The 18,294-nt window shown below is 39.4% G+C and overlaps 1 protein-coding gene across 1 annotated transcript in view; it reads right to left on the bottom strand.

Annotated features, from left to right (window-relative positions):
* NALF1 (NALCN channel auxiliary factor 1) overlaps positions 1-17,065 on the bottom strand; it is a 433,651-nt gene extending 416,586 nt beyond the window's left edge. Inside the window, exon 1 of the mRNA XM_005516486.2 lies at positions 16,247-17,065. Coding sequence (XP_005516543.1) covers positions 16,247-17,065 — 819 coding nt within the window. The remainder of the gene's footprint in view (positions 1-16,246) is intronic.
* Positions 17,066-18,294: the final 1,229 nt, after the last annotated feature.

Here is an 18,294-nt window from a genome sequence, read left to right as displayed (position 1 = left end):
TAAATTATATAATTACTTAACTCTCTTCATAAGACAAATAAAGAATTTGGCAAAACTGAAAATAGCATATTTAAAACAGACAGGATTTTTTCATTATTATTTAAATCAAAGATATATAACTCCACATTTGATGTTGCCTAGTTGAAAGGTAACACTGTTTTAATGAAGGACTTTGATTTTTCTGTGGATTTTGTGGATTTATACATAAAAGTTCCTCACAGTAGTCTGTTCAGTACAGCAAGACAGAATCAAACAAATAAATAAAAAGTCCAGCTACCTCTGCAGTAATCATCTTCTATTTCATGGGCACACAGTTTACTCTTATCCCAACTTCTATATATCATAAACCACTCCTTTCAGCTGCAGGCCTTCAGTCATGGATACTCACATTTTATTCCTCCTTATCAGAAAATTGTCCTTCTTAGTACAGAGTATTACTGCATCAAAGACCCACAGTGAAACTTTTCAGGAGAGGCTGGTTTGGCAGAGAGCTTAAGGAGGGGAAAAGAGAAAAGGCTGGGTAGTGATGAACAATAAAGAGCAAAGGATAGCTATATCCTAGAAGATGTTTTCAATTGTCATCTTTACCACTGGTGGGCACAAGTTGGAAATGTGTTTAGGAGAACCCTGGCTACATCAAACCAGGAAGTGTAGCCCATACCAGCGTCCTTTACGTAATTAAAGCAACAGTAATGTGTGAAACAGTGTCTACCAGAAGCAGCTGCTAATAGCAACATTTAATGAATGAAGACTTGATACGTGCATCCTTTTTGCCAAGAATCACAGGCAACACTCACATTGTAATGTGTTAGAGATGTAGGAAACTCTTGTGTTAAGGAAATTGTGCAGACATTCTCATTTATATGGGCAATATACAAATAAAGTCCTTCTCTGTTGAACAAGAAACTGCACTTAAACATCTTCATCAGTCAGAAGCCATTAATGCAGTCCAAAAACTGTATGTGAAAGGAACAAATAGGAAACATATCCCTCTACCAGTATTTAATATATTCAAAATTATATTCTCATGGGTTTGATTACTGGTTTAACTATACCTCTTTAATATAATTCTTATAAATATAATCCTTATAAATCGAATCATGTCCTTCTACCCTAGTCTCCACTTCAATCTAACAGTTTAATCTAACAGTTTGCCACTAGATATATATAAAAAAGAACTATAAAAAATTTGGGGAGCTACACAAAAAAAATCAGTAAGAACTATAGGAACAGAAAATTTTACTCAATTATTAAAACAAACCAACAGATCTAACGCATGAAACAGCAAGAATTTTGGTGGAGTTGTACACGTTTAGAGAAAATTAAGATTTTGAATACTATTCTAAGTACCTTTTGAAAGCAATATTTATCTCTGACAGTAAGATACCTCTTCATGGATGAAAATATAGAAAAAATATGGAAAAGTATTTTATTGTATCATAAACATGATAAAAATCACTACTGCCCAATATGAATTAAGAAGAAACTTCTCAAACTAACAATTTTCTGGCCTGGTGTAAAATTCATTTTACCTTCCAAGCTTATTCCCAGAGCAGACCACTGAGCTGTGTAGTATGTCAGTTCCTACAGCCTGCTTGCCAAAAAACACACTCTTTCAGATTTGTGATTCTTCAGTAGCAGCTCCTTCAGGCTTCAGGGTAAAGCAACATGTGTATAACCTGAGACACATTTGACTGGAGTCTTATGTGAATATGTTTTCTGTCTACTCTTATGTTGACCTTAGCTAAGCATCTGCAGTTTTGGCTGTCTGCCTCTCTGACTACTTTTCCTGCTGGCTGGGCAATGTCTTCTCTGCTGTTTGGTCTCCCTTGCAGTTCCTGGTCAAGTCAGTAACATCTGGTGGTGCAGAATGTGCTGATCACCTGGCAGGTATTCCCCTCATGTTTTGGTCAATTGCACACAGTGATACCATTTCAGCCAATTCTTCCTTTATCCATTTTTGTTAGATCAGTATATCCCTCTTCTTCCCTCATTTTATCCCTACTGAGGTTTCAAGCTGGGGAAAAGGTAAAAAAGCTTCTTGATGGTTACCAAATGCTAACAACATTAAAAATCCCCATAGATCATAAGCAACATTGTTACTATTAGACTACAACCTCTAGAAGAATTAATTTTCTTCCTACAAATCCATTGAATTTACTTAGAATCAACTCAATACATGGCATGAATAGTCAGGGTTCAAAAGCAATGATCTGTAATTACTGGCCATATTGCAATAAAAATACCTAAATAATAAGAACTGGAAAGGTAATAGTTCCCTGTGTACTAACAGCAAATACTCTATCAGCAAAGAAATATTCTTCCAATGTCCTATTTTCTTATGAACTACACAGTACTTTCTAATCATTCAAAGAAAAAAAGTTTATGCTGTGAAGAAAAATAATATTAATACATAACACAGACACATCTTTGTCTTGTATGCTGAAGAAATCCAAAGAAAATCAGGTCTTGCATGCATATAGAAATTGAAATAATTAAAAAAGAAAATCAGCTACTTAGGCTTTCTTACATAACTAATTCAGTGGCTGCATAAAGTCTACCCTGAACACTGCATCCTAGTCTTTTTTTTTTATTTTAGCAGGAAACAAGAAAATACATTAGAACATAATGAGGACAGTATTATATGAAGACAGGACAGACTAGTTTCACTGCTGCCAATTTCCTTCACAATTTTTTTTTTTCTTTTCAGGATTATTTAGATATATTTGCACTGTTCTGAAACTAAAAACTCTAGAATTATCATAAAGAAGCACTGCCAGTTCTGTTCAGCCTTATGTCTGTGTGTTGGGAAGGTGCTGTGAAATCCACGGTGAGGACAGAGGCAGACCCAAAATGCAGCAGAGCTGCAGTGGTTCTGCTGCACAGAGGCTTGGCAGATGCAGGGAAAGCATAGAACAAAAATCTGCATCACCTTCATAGGCATGCCAACAGAAGATAGAAGAAAAAAATTTAAAAGGGATAATACACGATCACTATTGCCGTGATTATATAGAGCCAGGTGCAGTGAATCATTTCAGTAATTTGGCTCAGGGCCTTGAGATGCAGTCCTAAAGAAATTGCTGAGATACTTTGGGAATTATCTCCAGGTTGAATTTCAGCCCCTTTAACTATAACTATATGAATATTAACAAGCAGTGTGGCTCTGTAGAGACAGTCTGTAAACTGAAACTGTGCCAAGAGCCTGGTACCCACATTACACGTGTTTTGTTGGTTTTTGGGCTAGCCCTAGTCCTTTTTAGCGACTGCATATCCCTTAGTGCCTGCAGTTCATTATAGGTGCACTTCTTGGGTACCTGTATGCCTTTGCTTTCAGCAGATAGCAATCCAGTTTGGGGTGAATTTGGGCAGTAAGAGTGGCAGTGAGGGGGAAGTTTCCAAAGCACACCTCAGACCTGAACTGAAATGCTGATGGAGACAGCCTGAGGCAGCTGCCTGTACACAGCTCAGGAACTTGTGATTTGTTATCTGCCCAGTGTATACAGACTTCATAAGAAATAAATAGCTGCCTTTTAACTCTATTAAGACACAAAGTCAAGAACAGAATGAAGCAGGACCTTTGAGCAATATCACAGTTTCATCCCAGGGTGCACCTGCATGCTATGGGCTCCTGCACTGCTGAATTTCTGTATTATTTGAGCTCCCCAGTAGTGCCTTTACTTGCAGGGAAAAAAAAAAAACAAAAACCCCTAAACAGTTTCAGGTCTTTTGCTTCTCTTTTGAACATATCATAAAATCATTTCAAACATCTCTGTACTCTGCATTCATATATACTTTACCTTGTATTCAGGAGTATAATTTTAGAGGACCACAAAAAAAACCCAAAACAAAACAAAACAAAAAACAAAACAAAACAAAACAAAACCAAAAAACCCTAAAAAAACTTACAGATACTCACACAGCTATCACATTCCTTCCTATGAGCTTCCCTACCAGTTAAGATTTTGGTAAAACTCTAGATGCAAATATTTTCTGCAAGCTGCAAAACATATTTCCTCCTCCTGCAGATCAAAACAACTATAAAAGGAGAAAAAGATCTCTTCCATACCAAACTCCTATCAGCTCTCTTCAAATCAAACCTATATTAAAAAATCTTGAGCACAAAATCAAAAAAAACTTGTTGTAAATATTTACTTTAACACCATAATTTAAAGAGGACTGAATCTGTAGCAATTAGAAAGAAACAAAACAACAGAAGCTAAAAAAAAACTTTTAAAGAACTATTCAGGAAGTCACTGTAATTCATGCTTATCTTGTACAAGCTAACATCATTCTGCCCTTTAAAATATTTCAGAAAAAAATTAAAAATCACATTGTACAACATTAATAAAAACCTGATCTCCCAGATAATCATAGTGATCAAAATATGCTGGTCTTAAAAAAAAACCCCACACATAATCAGTACAATAAACTTTGTTGTAATGTGCAAAGAGAGAAGCAGAAATAAAAATAATCTAAAATATTCCACAATGTTCTCCGCAAATGCATTGTGAAGAGCAGTGTAAGACAGGGTTAGTGGGCATCCCAACAATAGATGAATGTGTATTCTACTTTTACTGTGGAAACTTTCTGAAGTATTGATGAAAGAAAGAAAATAATTAATTTACTTACTAATTTACACTTCCACACAGAAAACAAACAAACCCTGAAAAAGAACCATTTAGAAACAATTGCTACAATTTTCCTGTCTTCTTAATTTTTCATAATTTATGACTTCCATAGGACTCTACTGCAGGACTGACCTAACCCCTCTCCAGAATGCTTGATCCTACACTGATAATTTCCTTGTTCCACTTCCTCTAAGACATATAGATTATATAGTTAGATATAGATGATATATAAATATACACACATACATGTGTATCAAACCTGTAATTTTTATTTGAGCCATTGTTAAAATTACTACCTTTTTTGTGAGTGTTGAAGTGTACCACAGAACAAAACTTCCATTACCTGAACAATTCTTCCGCTCACACTTAAATTTTAGCTATATTTATGCCAGCATAAATGCAGAGTATCTTTGCACCAATCAAAGCATCTTTTCTGGATTTAAACTAGCAATACTACTAATCATCACCTCTCTTTTTAACTCTGGTGGATGACCTACACTCTTGGCTGGAAAAGGCAAATAATTTTGCTTTGTTTTCTTCAAGGTTTTCCTCTCCCTGGATAGCTGAACAACTTAAGCTCATAATATTTTTCTACAGCAGTGCCTGAAAAATCAATAGAATAAGAGAACATGATCAAGACCAAGTACAACAACAAAGAAAAGGGAAAAAAACCATCAATCCAACAATAATAACAAATTAGTAATGTCAGTCAAATACAGGAAAATGAGCATTTAAAGCACTCTGAATATTGTTTTTCATAGCAAGCTTTGTAAAGCAAATCTGTCTGAGTCACACTGTCCTTCTGAATTCATACATTTGAGTTTTAAACATATCATGGTCCTACTCTCAAAACAGTATTATGTTCAAGTAAAGTAATTTATTTCAATGGAGTTAGTCCTGGTTTATGTCATTGTGGATTGCTGACTAAAGAAAATTGGCCTATATTTACAAATGAAAATAAAATAATACTTTAAATTAATATCTGTCATACAGAGATTGGCTTGCAGTACATTTACTCTGTTCTGGTCCCAGGAATTAATCTCAGTACCTAGATTTTAAAAAGCTGTTGTTACATCAATGATTTAATTTCATTAATATAGTGAGGTTGCAACAAAAAGTATGCACTTATAAGATTCAGCTTTAACAATTATGAGATTTAAATAGAGACAAAGGAAACCGTAATGTACTTCTAACTGAATTGGAGCATAAAACAGGAAGCCTCATTTCCTGAACTCCAATGCTATACTGTATCTTGTTAGCTAAACTCAGCTTATAATAGGGGTCATTTCCCCAAAGATTGTTACATCAGAAAGCATAAATTAAAAAAATAAAAGTAAAAATTAAAAAATTGTTTCTGATTTCAATATAATTTGGGTAATATTTCAAATGTACCTTTTTCAGAAACTCCTTCATAATACTGGTCCAAGTTCTGTCAGGTTCTCTGTAAAAATATTACATCAAGACTTTAACTCCCAAGCAGAACAGGACTGGAAACGAACATCTCTCATCTCTGGATGCACGAAGAATTTTAAAAGCCATCCCAGGGGATCTTGGCTATGTTTTTGACTTGCTTCCCTTTTTTAAGTGCAGAACCTCAAGCCAGTGGAATCTAATCCCCATATATCCTCAGCCCTGGCCCTGCTCCAGGGCAGAGCTTCTAAGTTTCAGGCAGGCAGCATGTGCTGGGGCATCCCCACACACAGGATGCTGTGAGCTTCCCACACTTGTTCCCCTCTGCAAAAAAAAAAGTCATGCCTGTAATAAAACTGCCCAGTATCGCATTAAAGCACTGTATCACAATATTTAAAGCTTGAACACAGTGTGAAAGAAAATGATAAAAGGATGGGTTTATACCTCTAGAGGCAAAATATTTGCAATATTCCAAAATAGATGCATTTGGGATACTTTACTAAATAATAAAGAAGGCTAGTAAATGAGGTTCTGATGTAAATGAGGATCTTTTCCCACTGATAACACTGACTTCCTGGCTTTAACATGGCTAAAATCAGTACAGACACATCCCACTGGGAAACCACCAGAAACTTGCTTAAGGAGTTTACTAACAAACAGTTTTCTAAATAGATGTTGCAGAGTTCTCTTCCAACCCTTCAGAGATTTTAATTTTTTACCAATGCATGATTTGAGATACTCTGTTGATGTTTTTGTTATAAAGATTACAATTTACATACATAATTTCATTGTCACAGTTTTGATAATATATGCTGGAAAGTATAGTTCTCTTATATTTTAAAAATAATTTACTTTAGAAGCGTGATGTGCTATACCAGATGTCACCACAGTCAGTTGCATAATAAGTTCCAAGACGTTCAATACACAGGAATTTCTACTTCCAGCTATGAAGTATGTCTTCAATCCCCTAAACTCTTCTATACAGAAATCCAGTTTCAACAAATATATATGAAGGCAATGTTAAGACTATTCATACAAAATTTGCATGTAATTTTTTTGGGTATATTTTTTAAATCTATATACTTGTATTATTTGTTCTCAGTATAAATAGTCTAAAAACAAATTGGACCTTTAATTTGCCATTTTGTTGTTGTTCTACAAGCCGGGTTTTATTTTGAAGAACATCCGGTGTGTGTGTATACAAATTCAAAAATTTGTCTCAGCAGAAATGATTTTAGTACCTTTGAAAATGTAATTTTAACAGTGAAAAAAATATCCCTCTAAATGAAGTTGTACTAGTAAAATATTATATTTTATTGATGCATGAGCACAATAAATCAACTAATATGAGTTAAGAATATTCTTTCCACCCCAACAAAAGTTTTTCCATCTGGTATACTGTTCATCATGAAAAATAAGTTTACATGAATAAATTTTTATATTTATCATCTTACATCTTTTTATATTTATCATCTTTAGTTGTCTATTGCTACACACAGAGACCTCTGAGCTATGTAATTAACTTAATATAGATTTTAAGGTATTTAAGAGTTGCTCAAGTTCTCCCTTGAAATCCAAGTATTTATCTAAATAAATAAGTCTCATACAAAATTATTTTCTTTTTTTTTTCTAAAAGAACCTGTAAGTGTAAGCCCCTAAATACAGAGAGTAAACTAACCAATGTAGAGCAATGATCATCAAATCATCAATCAACAAACTCTGGAAACTCTCTTATTCTCCTAAAAGAGTGAAAAATATGATAAAAATATTTTTTCTATGTATCTCATCTTTTCCCCATCCACTTAATAAAGAATGCCCTCTGATTCTGGATTGCTAATATCTTCAAAATGTAATAAAGATACCTCATTATGATGCTTAACAGAGATGAAGTCTGCTGACAGGCCCAAGATACCATTTACATAAGTGTTAAGGCAAATTGAAGGCAACATCTAATCTAACATGCAGAGGATCAACAAGAATTAAACATGTATTTAAAAAGCACTCTAGATATCATACTTCCTCCATGGAAAATATCTCCTAAAAGCTGCAATATATTGCACATTCCGAAATGCAAACATAATACAATTTCTTTTTTTTCACCCCCTTTTAAAAATTTTATAATGGGTATATTTGAAAATATAATGCCTCAATAATGAAATTACCTAAATCACAACATTAAAAAAAGTCATTAAAATGCCAATATCATACACCAAATGTGAAAATTTGGACCTTTGTTTTTATTTGTGATCTGTCTGGCACCATTTCCTTCTAATTTCACTGAAGTCATCCACAATGACTTCCAAGGTGCTGAGAACTTGTAAAAACCTAGATTGAAGCATATTTTTTTGCTGGTAACTTCAGATCATCTTTACTATTGCTTTTAATCATGAGGTTTTCTTCTAAAGATGAAGCATCTGAATCAACTCTCAGAATCAAAATATAATAAAGGTAAACATTTCCATCAGGCTTTCAAAGACACTTCAAAGGACTAAAATATTCATATATACCTGATGAAGTTTGTCACTTCAGCATTTATCATCGCCATTCATCCCAACAATTCTGTTGCATTCAATCAGTGCTTCAAAGGGTCATACCAGATTGTTCCATAAAGGCTTTAGGCCAATCTTATATCAAACACAGCTTTCAACATCTGTCTATCAGTTTTGATGAAGGAGAGGAGACGAGATGAGATGAGATGAGATGAGAAGAGATGGAGGGTGGGAGAGTATCAAGTGTTGATCAACTTCACTTCAGAGCCACTTACATCGTACCCTATTCTTTTTGTCGTTATGGGCTGGGAGTTAGTTGGATATAGCTCTTCAGTGTGCATGTTCTGAAGGAGAAATCACATATTACATACACCTACCCTACTTGCAAACAAGGTGAATTCACAAATACAAAAAGAAATCTGGTCTTTATTTTTTTAACATATCTCCAAATTAATCAAATCTCTCTACAAGCCAGAATACGTCTCCAGTGCCTCACTACGTTTATATTCATCTAACTGATTGATGCTGTAAAGGGAATCAAGCTCACACACATTCTCACTTAAGAGATGTTTGCTCTACAGTTCTGACAAGAGAAAAGTACAGTGAAAAGTACATAGAAAAGTACAGTATGCTTACTGTAGTGAAGTGGCATAAATGTGTTTCTTGAGTGAGGGAATTTGGGTAGTCTTGGAAGTTTCCTCTGATTTGGACTAAGGGAAGAAATTCTCACATATAGATACTCCACCTTCCCAAAAAATCTACCGTCCTTGTAAAGAGAGAAAAGAGAATAAGATAAATAATCTCTAGCAGATCTACCTGCAAAAATGTCAATTAAGAAGATGACCTACAATAGCTATTGTCTAGTTTTGCAACAGAAATAACCGGAAAAGTCATATATAGAAGATTTTGGTCTTCTCTCTCAAAAAAAAGTGATGAAAATGCAGTTATGTCATACAATGCCCTTTCCTGTTCTCATCCCTAAGAAGCAGATTACATAGCTTACACATTCTTCAGCAACAGAATATAGATATCGTAGAAGTGACATAGATTTGTGATTTCACTAGGTTGGTGCAGGACAGCACAAGTAGCAGGACCTCACAGGTATTTTCACAGTTAAATTCTGCATGTGAAAATAATTTCAACCCACCTTAATTTTTATACCAAAAGCACATTGTTAGGATTCATCTAATATGACTTTTGAGGTCAACAGTGGGTAGAATATCTGATATAAAATGACAGTATGTTCTCTTTAGAGACAACAGACATAAAATAAGGATTTTAGGCCATAATCCATCTGCCCTATTTTAGATATCCACTTCATTGTACACTGACTTAGACTCCAGAATTACCTATGTATCTCCACTGACTACAAAAAGAATCTAAACTTTTATATTTTTTGTGAATATCCATAACGGATATCTAGCTTTTTTCCTTTTCTATTTGCCATAGGGATTAGTTTATTTTTCCATCTTCTGGGGTGTTATGATTGATATTTATCAAAAAGTAATATTTAAGAATTCAGCTTCTAAGTTATTTTTTTTCCCTTTCAGGCAATTCACACATCTAAATACATTATGGACCTTAGTGCAAGACAGAAGTTATAAATGACTAAGTATAGACCAAATGATTTTTAGGCAGGATAAGTGATAGAACTATAATTTGTATTTTGATTACCTTTCCCAGAAGAACCTGAAATGAAGAAGCAAGATTGCCACAAGGTGCATGTGAAGCACACTTCTTGATGTAAAGAGAACTAGTGAAAGAAGTGAAATTGAGGGCAGAGCCACCCCAACTATGTGAAGTTAATACCATGAAACATGAAATGGTGGTTACTGGATCAGGGATCCACTTCAACTACTCTGTGCTAGTAATCTGCAGTCCTTTTTTTCCCTAAATCAAGAATGATGTACCGATTGACACTGTGAACGGGATGAGTACCTCGATGAAAAACTAGATGCAAACTTCTAAAAGTTGAGTGGGGTTAACGCACCTCTGTAAAGAACACCCTGGGGAATTTCTCTTTTAGGTGTTAAGAAATCTGACCCCGATCCAGTGAATCATTTAAGCAATTGAATGACCAAAACCATGTTCATGGTCTTCCCTGAGTGCAGTGCCATTCATCTAGCTCAAAGCAGAAGACTGAGACAGACTTCTGTATCAGGATTTTAGGCCAAAATACAAATCCCTTAGCACATAGTCAGTGTTGCTTTTTGTATTATACCAGTACAACAAGAAGAGTTATACTAAATTCATCCACATATTTGTCTTAAATTAGTTTTGAAAAATATTTCAACATTTACTTTTCAAAAAAATGACCTGAACAAATAGCATCAAAAACCATAGAACTATACAAACATCAATTTACACAGTCACATTAGTTTCACAGCATTTTATACCAAAGCTTTAAAAAGTGTAAACATTTAAGCAGTATGTATTTTTTTGTAAATACAACATAGTAATAACTTCTAAAAAGATATTTAAAATAAATAATTTTATTTCAAGAGATTCAGAAAAGGCAGTAATTCATGTGTTGAATTGAAAAAAGTTCAGTAATTAATGTGGGGATCTCTCTTATTTGTACTAGACCACAAGTACAGACCTACAAGGTTTAATTTGTATGGGCTTCTTCTGATTAGCTGAGGTATCACTCTTGCATAGAACAATCATTTTATAAATATGCCATTTAGATGTGCAACTGAAATATCTAACTTTGTGGCAGATGCTGCTCTATGTGATCTTTTGTAACTGAAGAGTTCTTTTATCATTTGAGCTTTTGGGTTGTATTTCTCATCTGCTCTTTTCTGCCAGCTTAACTGAGATTTTAAATCAAAACCTAATTAGACTACATATGCTGTTTAGGAAAGAGTTCTTAGGAAAGTAATGATTCATATAGGCTTTGATATTTCCAGATAACATCTAAGAAGAAATGTGATTTTAATTGTTTTAAATAACTTCCAATCACCCTCTTACTCAAATAAAAGTAGTTGAGCACAGTCCTTTGATCAAAAAATATTCTTCAGTAACAGAAATACCAACTCTATATTCCTATCAACTATACCATCTGTGCTTAATGATGAAAGCCTTTATTGACACATATTTTTCAGCTAAGTAGTATTATAACTCAGGTATTCTACGACATATTTTTGATACCAATACCAATCCTCAAATCAAAATTTATCAAATTATATTTAATTCCTAAAAAACAAAAATCTGCTTGAACATGTTGAGCACCTAGGATGTAAGCCAAAGTTTGCTTTTTAGCAATGCTGATATAAGAATCTGGTATCTTTTTATTTTTCTTCTTTGATATTCTGTGAGGGAAAATGAATTATTTTAATATTATTTTAATTATAATGCACTTACCTGAATTATACATTTCAATATTTTAACTAGTGTTAAGAAAGCCCACATTTTAAACACTCTCAACTTGTACTAGGTTAAGGAAACCTGGATCAAAAATGATGACTGGTATCTTCTTCAGGCATTAATAAACACATTTGTCAGGAAAGCCCTGGCCTCTGACAATCACAAAGATGTAAGCTCTATCTTAAAAAAATAAAATAAAATAAAAGCCTTTATATTTTTTATGTCCTACTTAGTTATTTGACCCAGTTCTTAATCAGAAGTAGCCAGAATTTTCTTTTATTCCACAGAGCGATTGCCTGCTGCCTTAAGAATAAAAGCTTGAGTATTTCCCCTGATAGAAGGCTGACAAGTCATAATGAGGAACTGTGTCTTCCAACGTCAAGCCAATACAGTTTCTGTTAATTGTCTGAATACTGTGCTGTGACACACTGCATATAAAAATGATTTTCTGGAAACCAAGAAACTATATATATTTCTAAGGAAAATGCCCGCAAATATAACCACAAATTTATAATAGGCAATAGTAAGATTTCATAAACATTTTGTAAAAATCTTAATTAAATTTCAAACAAAAAAACATAAGTGTAAATCCAGATTTCCAGTTACTCTGTTACTTTAGTGATTCAGTAAAGCTATAGCATTTTGTTTCATCATCTAGTTGAAAATGTAATACATTCAAATATTTCTCTTATGTTTACTGTTTAGCCATTACTAATATGTGACTACCAAGACAAGGAAACAATATATAGAGACATCAGACTTTAAGAAGATTTCATAAGAAATAAGTTGGAGATGGATTTGTAGCGAGACAACACTGATATCCCAAGCTTCTAAACCACACAAAAAGTATACTGACATACAAACAATATAAAAGGCATATGCATACTCATTGATACCATCAAAAATAGTTGTTTTGTTAATGTTAAAAATTGTCTGCATTTTCTACAAAATTTTCAAAAACTCCAATGCAACTCAAGAAAAGTTTAATGGTAAGACCTTAATTACAGGACAGCACACTTGAAAAAAAACCCAACAAAACAAAACAAAAAAAAAACTCCCTCTGCGTACACTTATATATTAAAACTGAAACTCACTACGCAGAATAGCTAAATGTGATCTATAAGTCAAACAACTTCTGTCTACAAACTTCTGCAGTATGAAGCAATTAATTTAAAATATTCTTCAGAGACCAGGAGAAATGTAGTAGAAGACAGAATATTTTGAAGGTACAGTTCATCTTTTTCTGGTTTCAGATAAATGAATGAAAACATAAAGTCTGAGGTTTATACTTGTGCATCAAAGGCATTTTTGATATGTACTATTTGTTATCACCGATAGTACTTTCTGGAAAGGTATAAGTTGCTGACAAACCCATCATAAACTTCACACTTTACTGTGAGAACTGACTGAGTTGAGGATGGTGTATGGTTTTAGGCTGAGTTGGGGAAGGGGGAAGCAACACCCAATTGCAAATTTATGCTTGACTGTTACTCGGGGTAAATTTTATTATTGTTTACCATCAGTTAAAATTGGTCAACTGGATGAAAATCTCTCTTTTTTTGTGAACAGAGCTGCCCTCCAAGAATGATAAAGACATCTTAAATACAAATAGACTAGTTAACACTTGTTGTATTGAGCCAAAGCTTAAATACATGATTATTGAGTAAAGGCAGTACTTTTAGCACTTTGTTTAAAAGAAAAAGCACGTCACCACATAAACCATGACACCCACCAAATGATGTGTACCTAAACCACATAGCTAGATGTCAAGTTATTTCCTATTCTGACGCTTTACCTAAGAATTAGCTAAATAGCCAACATGCAAAAAATTAATATTTACTTACCACGCACACATGCACACACACACACAAATAAATACATAAATAAAAAAAATGTCCTGATTGAGTGTTGTAAACGAAATATATATAAAACACCAGAAAGCCCAGCAAAATATTGCAACAGTCGCAAAATATTGGAGTTCCAAGTTTCACCTCTGCGCTCCTCAGGGCAGCCCATGCACAAGCGCATGAACACACACGTCAGGCCGCTGGACGTGCCACCCGCCTGGCTCTCGCAACCACTCGTACTAATCAAAAGGCTCCAGAGGGACCCAAAAAGCACCAAATCTGGGCCCGGGGGCACAGAGGGGCATCTCCTCCGCCTGGCCATGGGCTGCCTGTGCGCTGTCGTGCAGAACCTTGGACAGCGGTCTCCTGGCCCTCCTCTCAGCGCAGCACACACCAGCCCAGCCCAGCCCAGCCCAGCCCAGCCCAGCCCAGCCCAGCCCAGCCCAGCCCAGCCCAGCCCAGCCCAGCCCCACGGCTCGCCCCTCTGCGCTCCCCCCCGCACTGGGTGGGCATCTGCACTGCCCGCCAGATTCCCTGGAGAAAGGGAAAACAGTCCAAGTTGCACCCATGGCTTGCTTTTTTTTCCTTTCCCCTTCTGAAGTAGCTTTCATTTTTAACACAGATTGGTTGGCCAAATTCTCAAAACATAAAGCAGTATCATCGGGCACTCAGAACTGCAGAAATGTAGGTCACTGGCGTTTGTCTTGTCCATTAAAGTTTCACACAATCATTCTAATGTCAACAACTTTTTCTCTATCATCAAAAAAGTATTTCTCCTCGTTGGGAGTGTGGATGGAAAATCGTTAAACAGCATGAATTTTCTCTTCTGTTCATTTTCCACACCTTTTACACCCTGAAATTCTGTAGAGTGATGGACCACTTTGTGGTGAAGTTCAGTCAAACTTAACTGTGATACAAAAAAAATGACTTTAAGCATGTAAATGCTGATCGTCTGGCAGCACAAAATAGTAAATCAATTTCTAATTACAGAGCTACTTATATGACAAAGATTTCATTACAGAAATAGATATCTATTTACATTTGATACTCTTTTTTACTTATCTAATTCACCTTAAATAAAATACGCTTACATTATCAGTAACTGAGCACACAGCATATATAAAATGAGTGTGTACACACAATACAATCTAAAAACAGTTGAGTCAACACTTCTGATAAGCCTACCTTACTTTTTCCAGGTTTAGAAAGAAAAGATAAATAAATCAACTTTCCTACTTTATCCAATTAGATAGCAGGTTATTTCAACTTCTGGAGGGACCCATTTTTGTGGCAAATATATGTACAAATTATAGTAAAATATTGGTGAATGGGAATTTTTAGGCATAGTCTGTTACCACGAAATTATTTCAGAAGGCCCTGTGGAAGTTACAGAGCACAGAGGTACTGCCAGGCCTCTTATTTAGAGCAGTGATTTGCATGCATTGTTGTGTTCCACTGCTAAAGCAGAATTTGGATCATACTGGTTAGCGCTACAGTAGTTGAAATAATTTAGTTCAGGGCAGAAATATTCACCTCCTACCAAGTACTCAAAGAGGGGGAAAAAAATCATGCAGTTAGCTATATTAGGCACTGAGGACAACTCTTTTCTTCTGCCCTGTCTTGAGAGATAGGCCAACTAATCTTGTGCAAAAGTAAAGAGAAGGCAACTACAAGAGCCGAAGCGGGACCCTCCGCCTCCCAGCAAAGGAAAAGAAAAACCTCTGGATCTCTCTGAGCCGTCACCAGTGGCACCAAAGGAAACAGCCGCAGCTTATCAAAACGCTGTCACCATCACTTCCCAACCGAGGGCCGCTGCGGTGCCCGTCGACAGACGCTCTTGCCCTCCAGCTTTCCCTGGCTCCACAGATTTTGGCAGAGCGCCTGAAAACACTGTCCCGCCGCCGCTCCCGAGAAGGCCCGGCGCCACACCGCTCTGCCGCCGTCCAGCACCGCCACCCCCGGGGCCAAGCGCCCGACGGAACCTACCCGGAGCCTCCGGTGGGCGCTCCCGGCCTCGCCGGGCACGACCCGCCCGTCCCGGGGCACCGCGGCCACCTGCCCAGCCAGGGCCCACGGCCGGGGCAGCGCCCCCGGGCAGCCCCGGCCCCGGTGGCCGCTCCGAGCCCCGCTCATTGTCATGCAGACCCTGTCGCTGCTTGCCGCCGAGTCGCATCCCAGCCCGCTGGAAGCCGGCAGCCGAGCCGGAGCCAAATCGCATATTCATGAGGAGGGGGAAATCCAGCGCTACGCTCCCAGAGGACGGAGGATCACTTCTTTTTGCGTTTTCTCAAGCCTCCCCCTCTCTCTTCCTCTCTTTTAATAATGCGCTAAGGGGGGCATCCCGGCCGATACCCTCCGCAGCACCGCCCGCACCGTGCGAGCCGCGGCGGCCGGCGCCAGGGGCAGACACCGAAGCAGGCACAACAGGGTCCACGGCAGCCACAACAGCCGAGGGAGGCACGCCAGCCCGACAGCCAGGGACACGAAACACAGCAGGGGCTCCTACCTTACAATCCTCAGGACACGATTTCACCGAGTACTCATCCGACTGTAAATATTTCTGGAGCATAACCTCAAACTCTTCGTATTTCTCCTGAGCGTGCTGGTCGTAGCGCTGGTAAGCCTGGACGCACTGGCTGCAGGAGCCTTCCCCCTTCAGCACCACATCCAGACTGCAGTTCAAAGTGTCCGGATTGGACAATCCGGCGAACAACTCCCAAAGTGTGTAGGAATTACAAAAGGAAAGGTAAAAATCCGTCAGGTCCCAGCCGGGCGCCGGGCTCTGCCCCGTGCCCCGCGGCCGCCCCGACCCCCCTCGCTGCCGGCACACCGCCTCCGCGTCGCCCACGCTGAAGCACTGCCCGGACGAGGAGCCCGGGGGGGGGCACGTCTCCAGGGGCCTGGTGGTGGAGTTCCCCAGGAAAGCAGCCTTGCTGTGCCGGGGCTCGGTGCTGTTGGCGCGGCTGCCGCGGCTGCCGCCGCCGCTGCTGCCGGGGGAGGGCGGGAGGGAGGGCGAGGGGGGGGCGAGGAGCCGGGGCGCGGGGGGCGCCGGCTCCCCCATGCCCGCCAGCAGCTCCGGCTCCGCGGGCTCCGGCTTCTCGGGCGGCGGCTGCTCCTTCTCTCCGGTCCCCGTGAATTTGGCCTCGGCGCAGAACCACAAGTGATCAGAGAGCAGGACCGTGAAAAACAAGAGCGATGCCAGGGACAGTCGCCATTTCTGAGCCCTCTCTGAATCCGTGAAGGGTTTCTCGTTCTCCCGGGGTGCGAACCAGATTTTTAAGCCGTCATCATACTGCCGACTACACATCCAAGCACCCCTGGTCATATTTTGGGAACGCACAGCCCTGGCCGACTCCACCGTGAGGGCTCCTTTGCCAGTGTCACCACAATATGCATTGACTTAAAAGATTGGGGGGATTTTCTTGCCTGCCTTCCCTTCTCTCGCTCGCTTGCTCTCCCTCTCTTTCTCTCTTCCACTCTCCCCCTTCTCTCTTTCTTCCTCTTTTTTTCTTTCTTTCTCTTTTTCTTTCTTTCTTCTTTCTTCTTTCTTCTTTTTCTTCCTCCGAGATATTGTTGGTTTCGCCGGTGGCTCTGCCTTGGTCTCACCACACGAAACAGCCCCAGTCCATCCAACGCGGAGTGCCGTGGAGAAGATAAGAGCAATAACGCAGAGAGAGGAGGAGGAGGGAGAGGAGATGGTGGTGGTGGTGGTGGTGGTAGTGGTGGTGATAGTTGGTGGTGGCGGGGCTGCGCGACTGGTCCTTTCCCCCTCTCACCCAGGCATGGTCAGATCGCAGCTCCCCATCTCCCTCCTGAGAAAAGCCCACTGCCCCCGGACAACCGCATGCCGCGTCCCCCGCTGCCGACGGACGGCTACGGGAGGTCTCCTCGCCTCCTCTTCCTCCCTGCCGCCGCTGCTCCTCTTCCTCAGCCCCGAGCCGCGGCACAGATGCCTGCACCGCTGTCTCAGTCTCTTTCTTCTCTCTCCGCTCCGCTCTAACTGGAGAGACGCTGCTGCAGGGCTCCCGGAGCGCTGCCGAGGATGCTGAAGAGGAGGAGGAGGAAGAGGAAGAGGAGGAGGAGGCTGCCGGGGCCGCCGCCGCTGCTGGTGACAATGGGCTGCGGCTGCCGCCGCTGCTGCCGCCGGGCGCGGTGTCCCCGGGCGCACGGGGCGGAACTGCCAGGCTGGGGGCCCCCGATGGGCACAGGCATCTTGGGCCCCTGGGCTAAGTTGCCGCCATCTTCGTCCTGGAGAAACACTTTTTTGGGGGGAGCTCTGCCTTTTGCGTCATCTCCTCCCGCGCCGAGATCGCTCTATCCTGGCGCATTGGCAGCAGCAGCAACTCTGCCTCCTCCTGCCTGAGGAGGAGGAGGTGGGAGATGCACTGGGGACCACATGGACCCTCCAAAGGGCTTCCTGGATGCAACTCTTTCTATTCATCTCACCGAAGGGACTGCTTAGTACTACTGTCCAGCCCTCTCTCCTTCTGGGTCTCCTTCCCTTTGTGGCCGTGAAACACCATGTCCGTGCAGGATGGTGGCTGGAGAGGTCTG

Source organism: Pseudopodoces humilis, chromosome 2 (genome assembly GCF_049639895.1).
Source record: "Pseudopodoces humilis isolate 2021_Gansu_Grassland_sample_001 chromosome 2, ASM4963989v1, whole genome shotgun sequence".
Taxonomy (NCBI): domain Eukaryota; kingdom Metazoa; phylum Chordata; class Aves; order Passeriformes; family Paridae; genus Pseudopodoces; species Pseudopodoces humilis.
The sequence above is the reverse complement of the archived record's forward strand: the minus strand, read 5'-3'. Positions and strand labels throughout refer to the sequence as shown.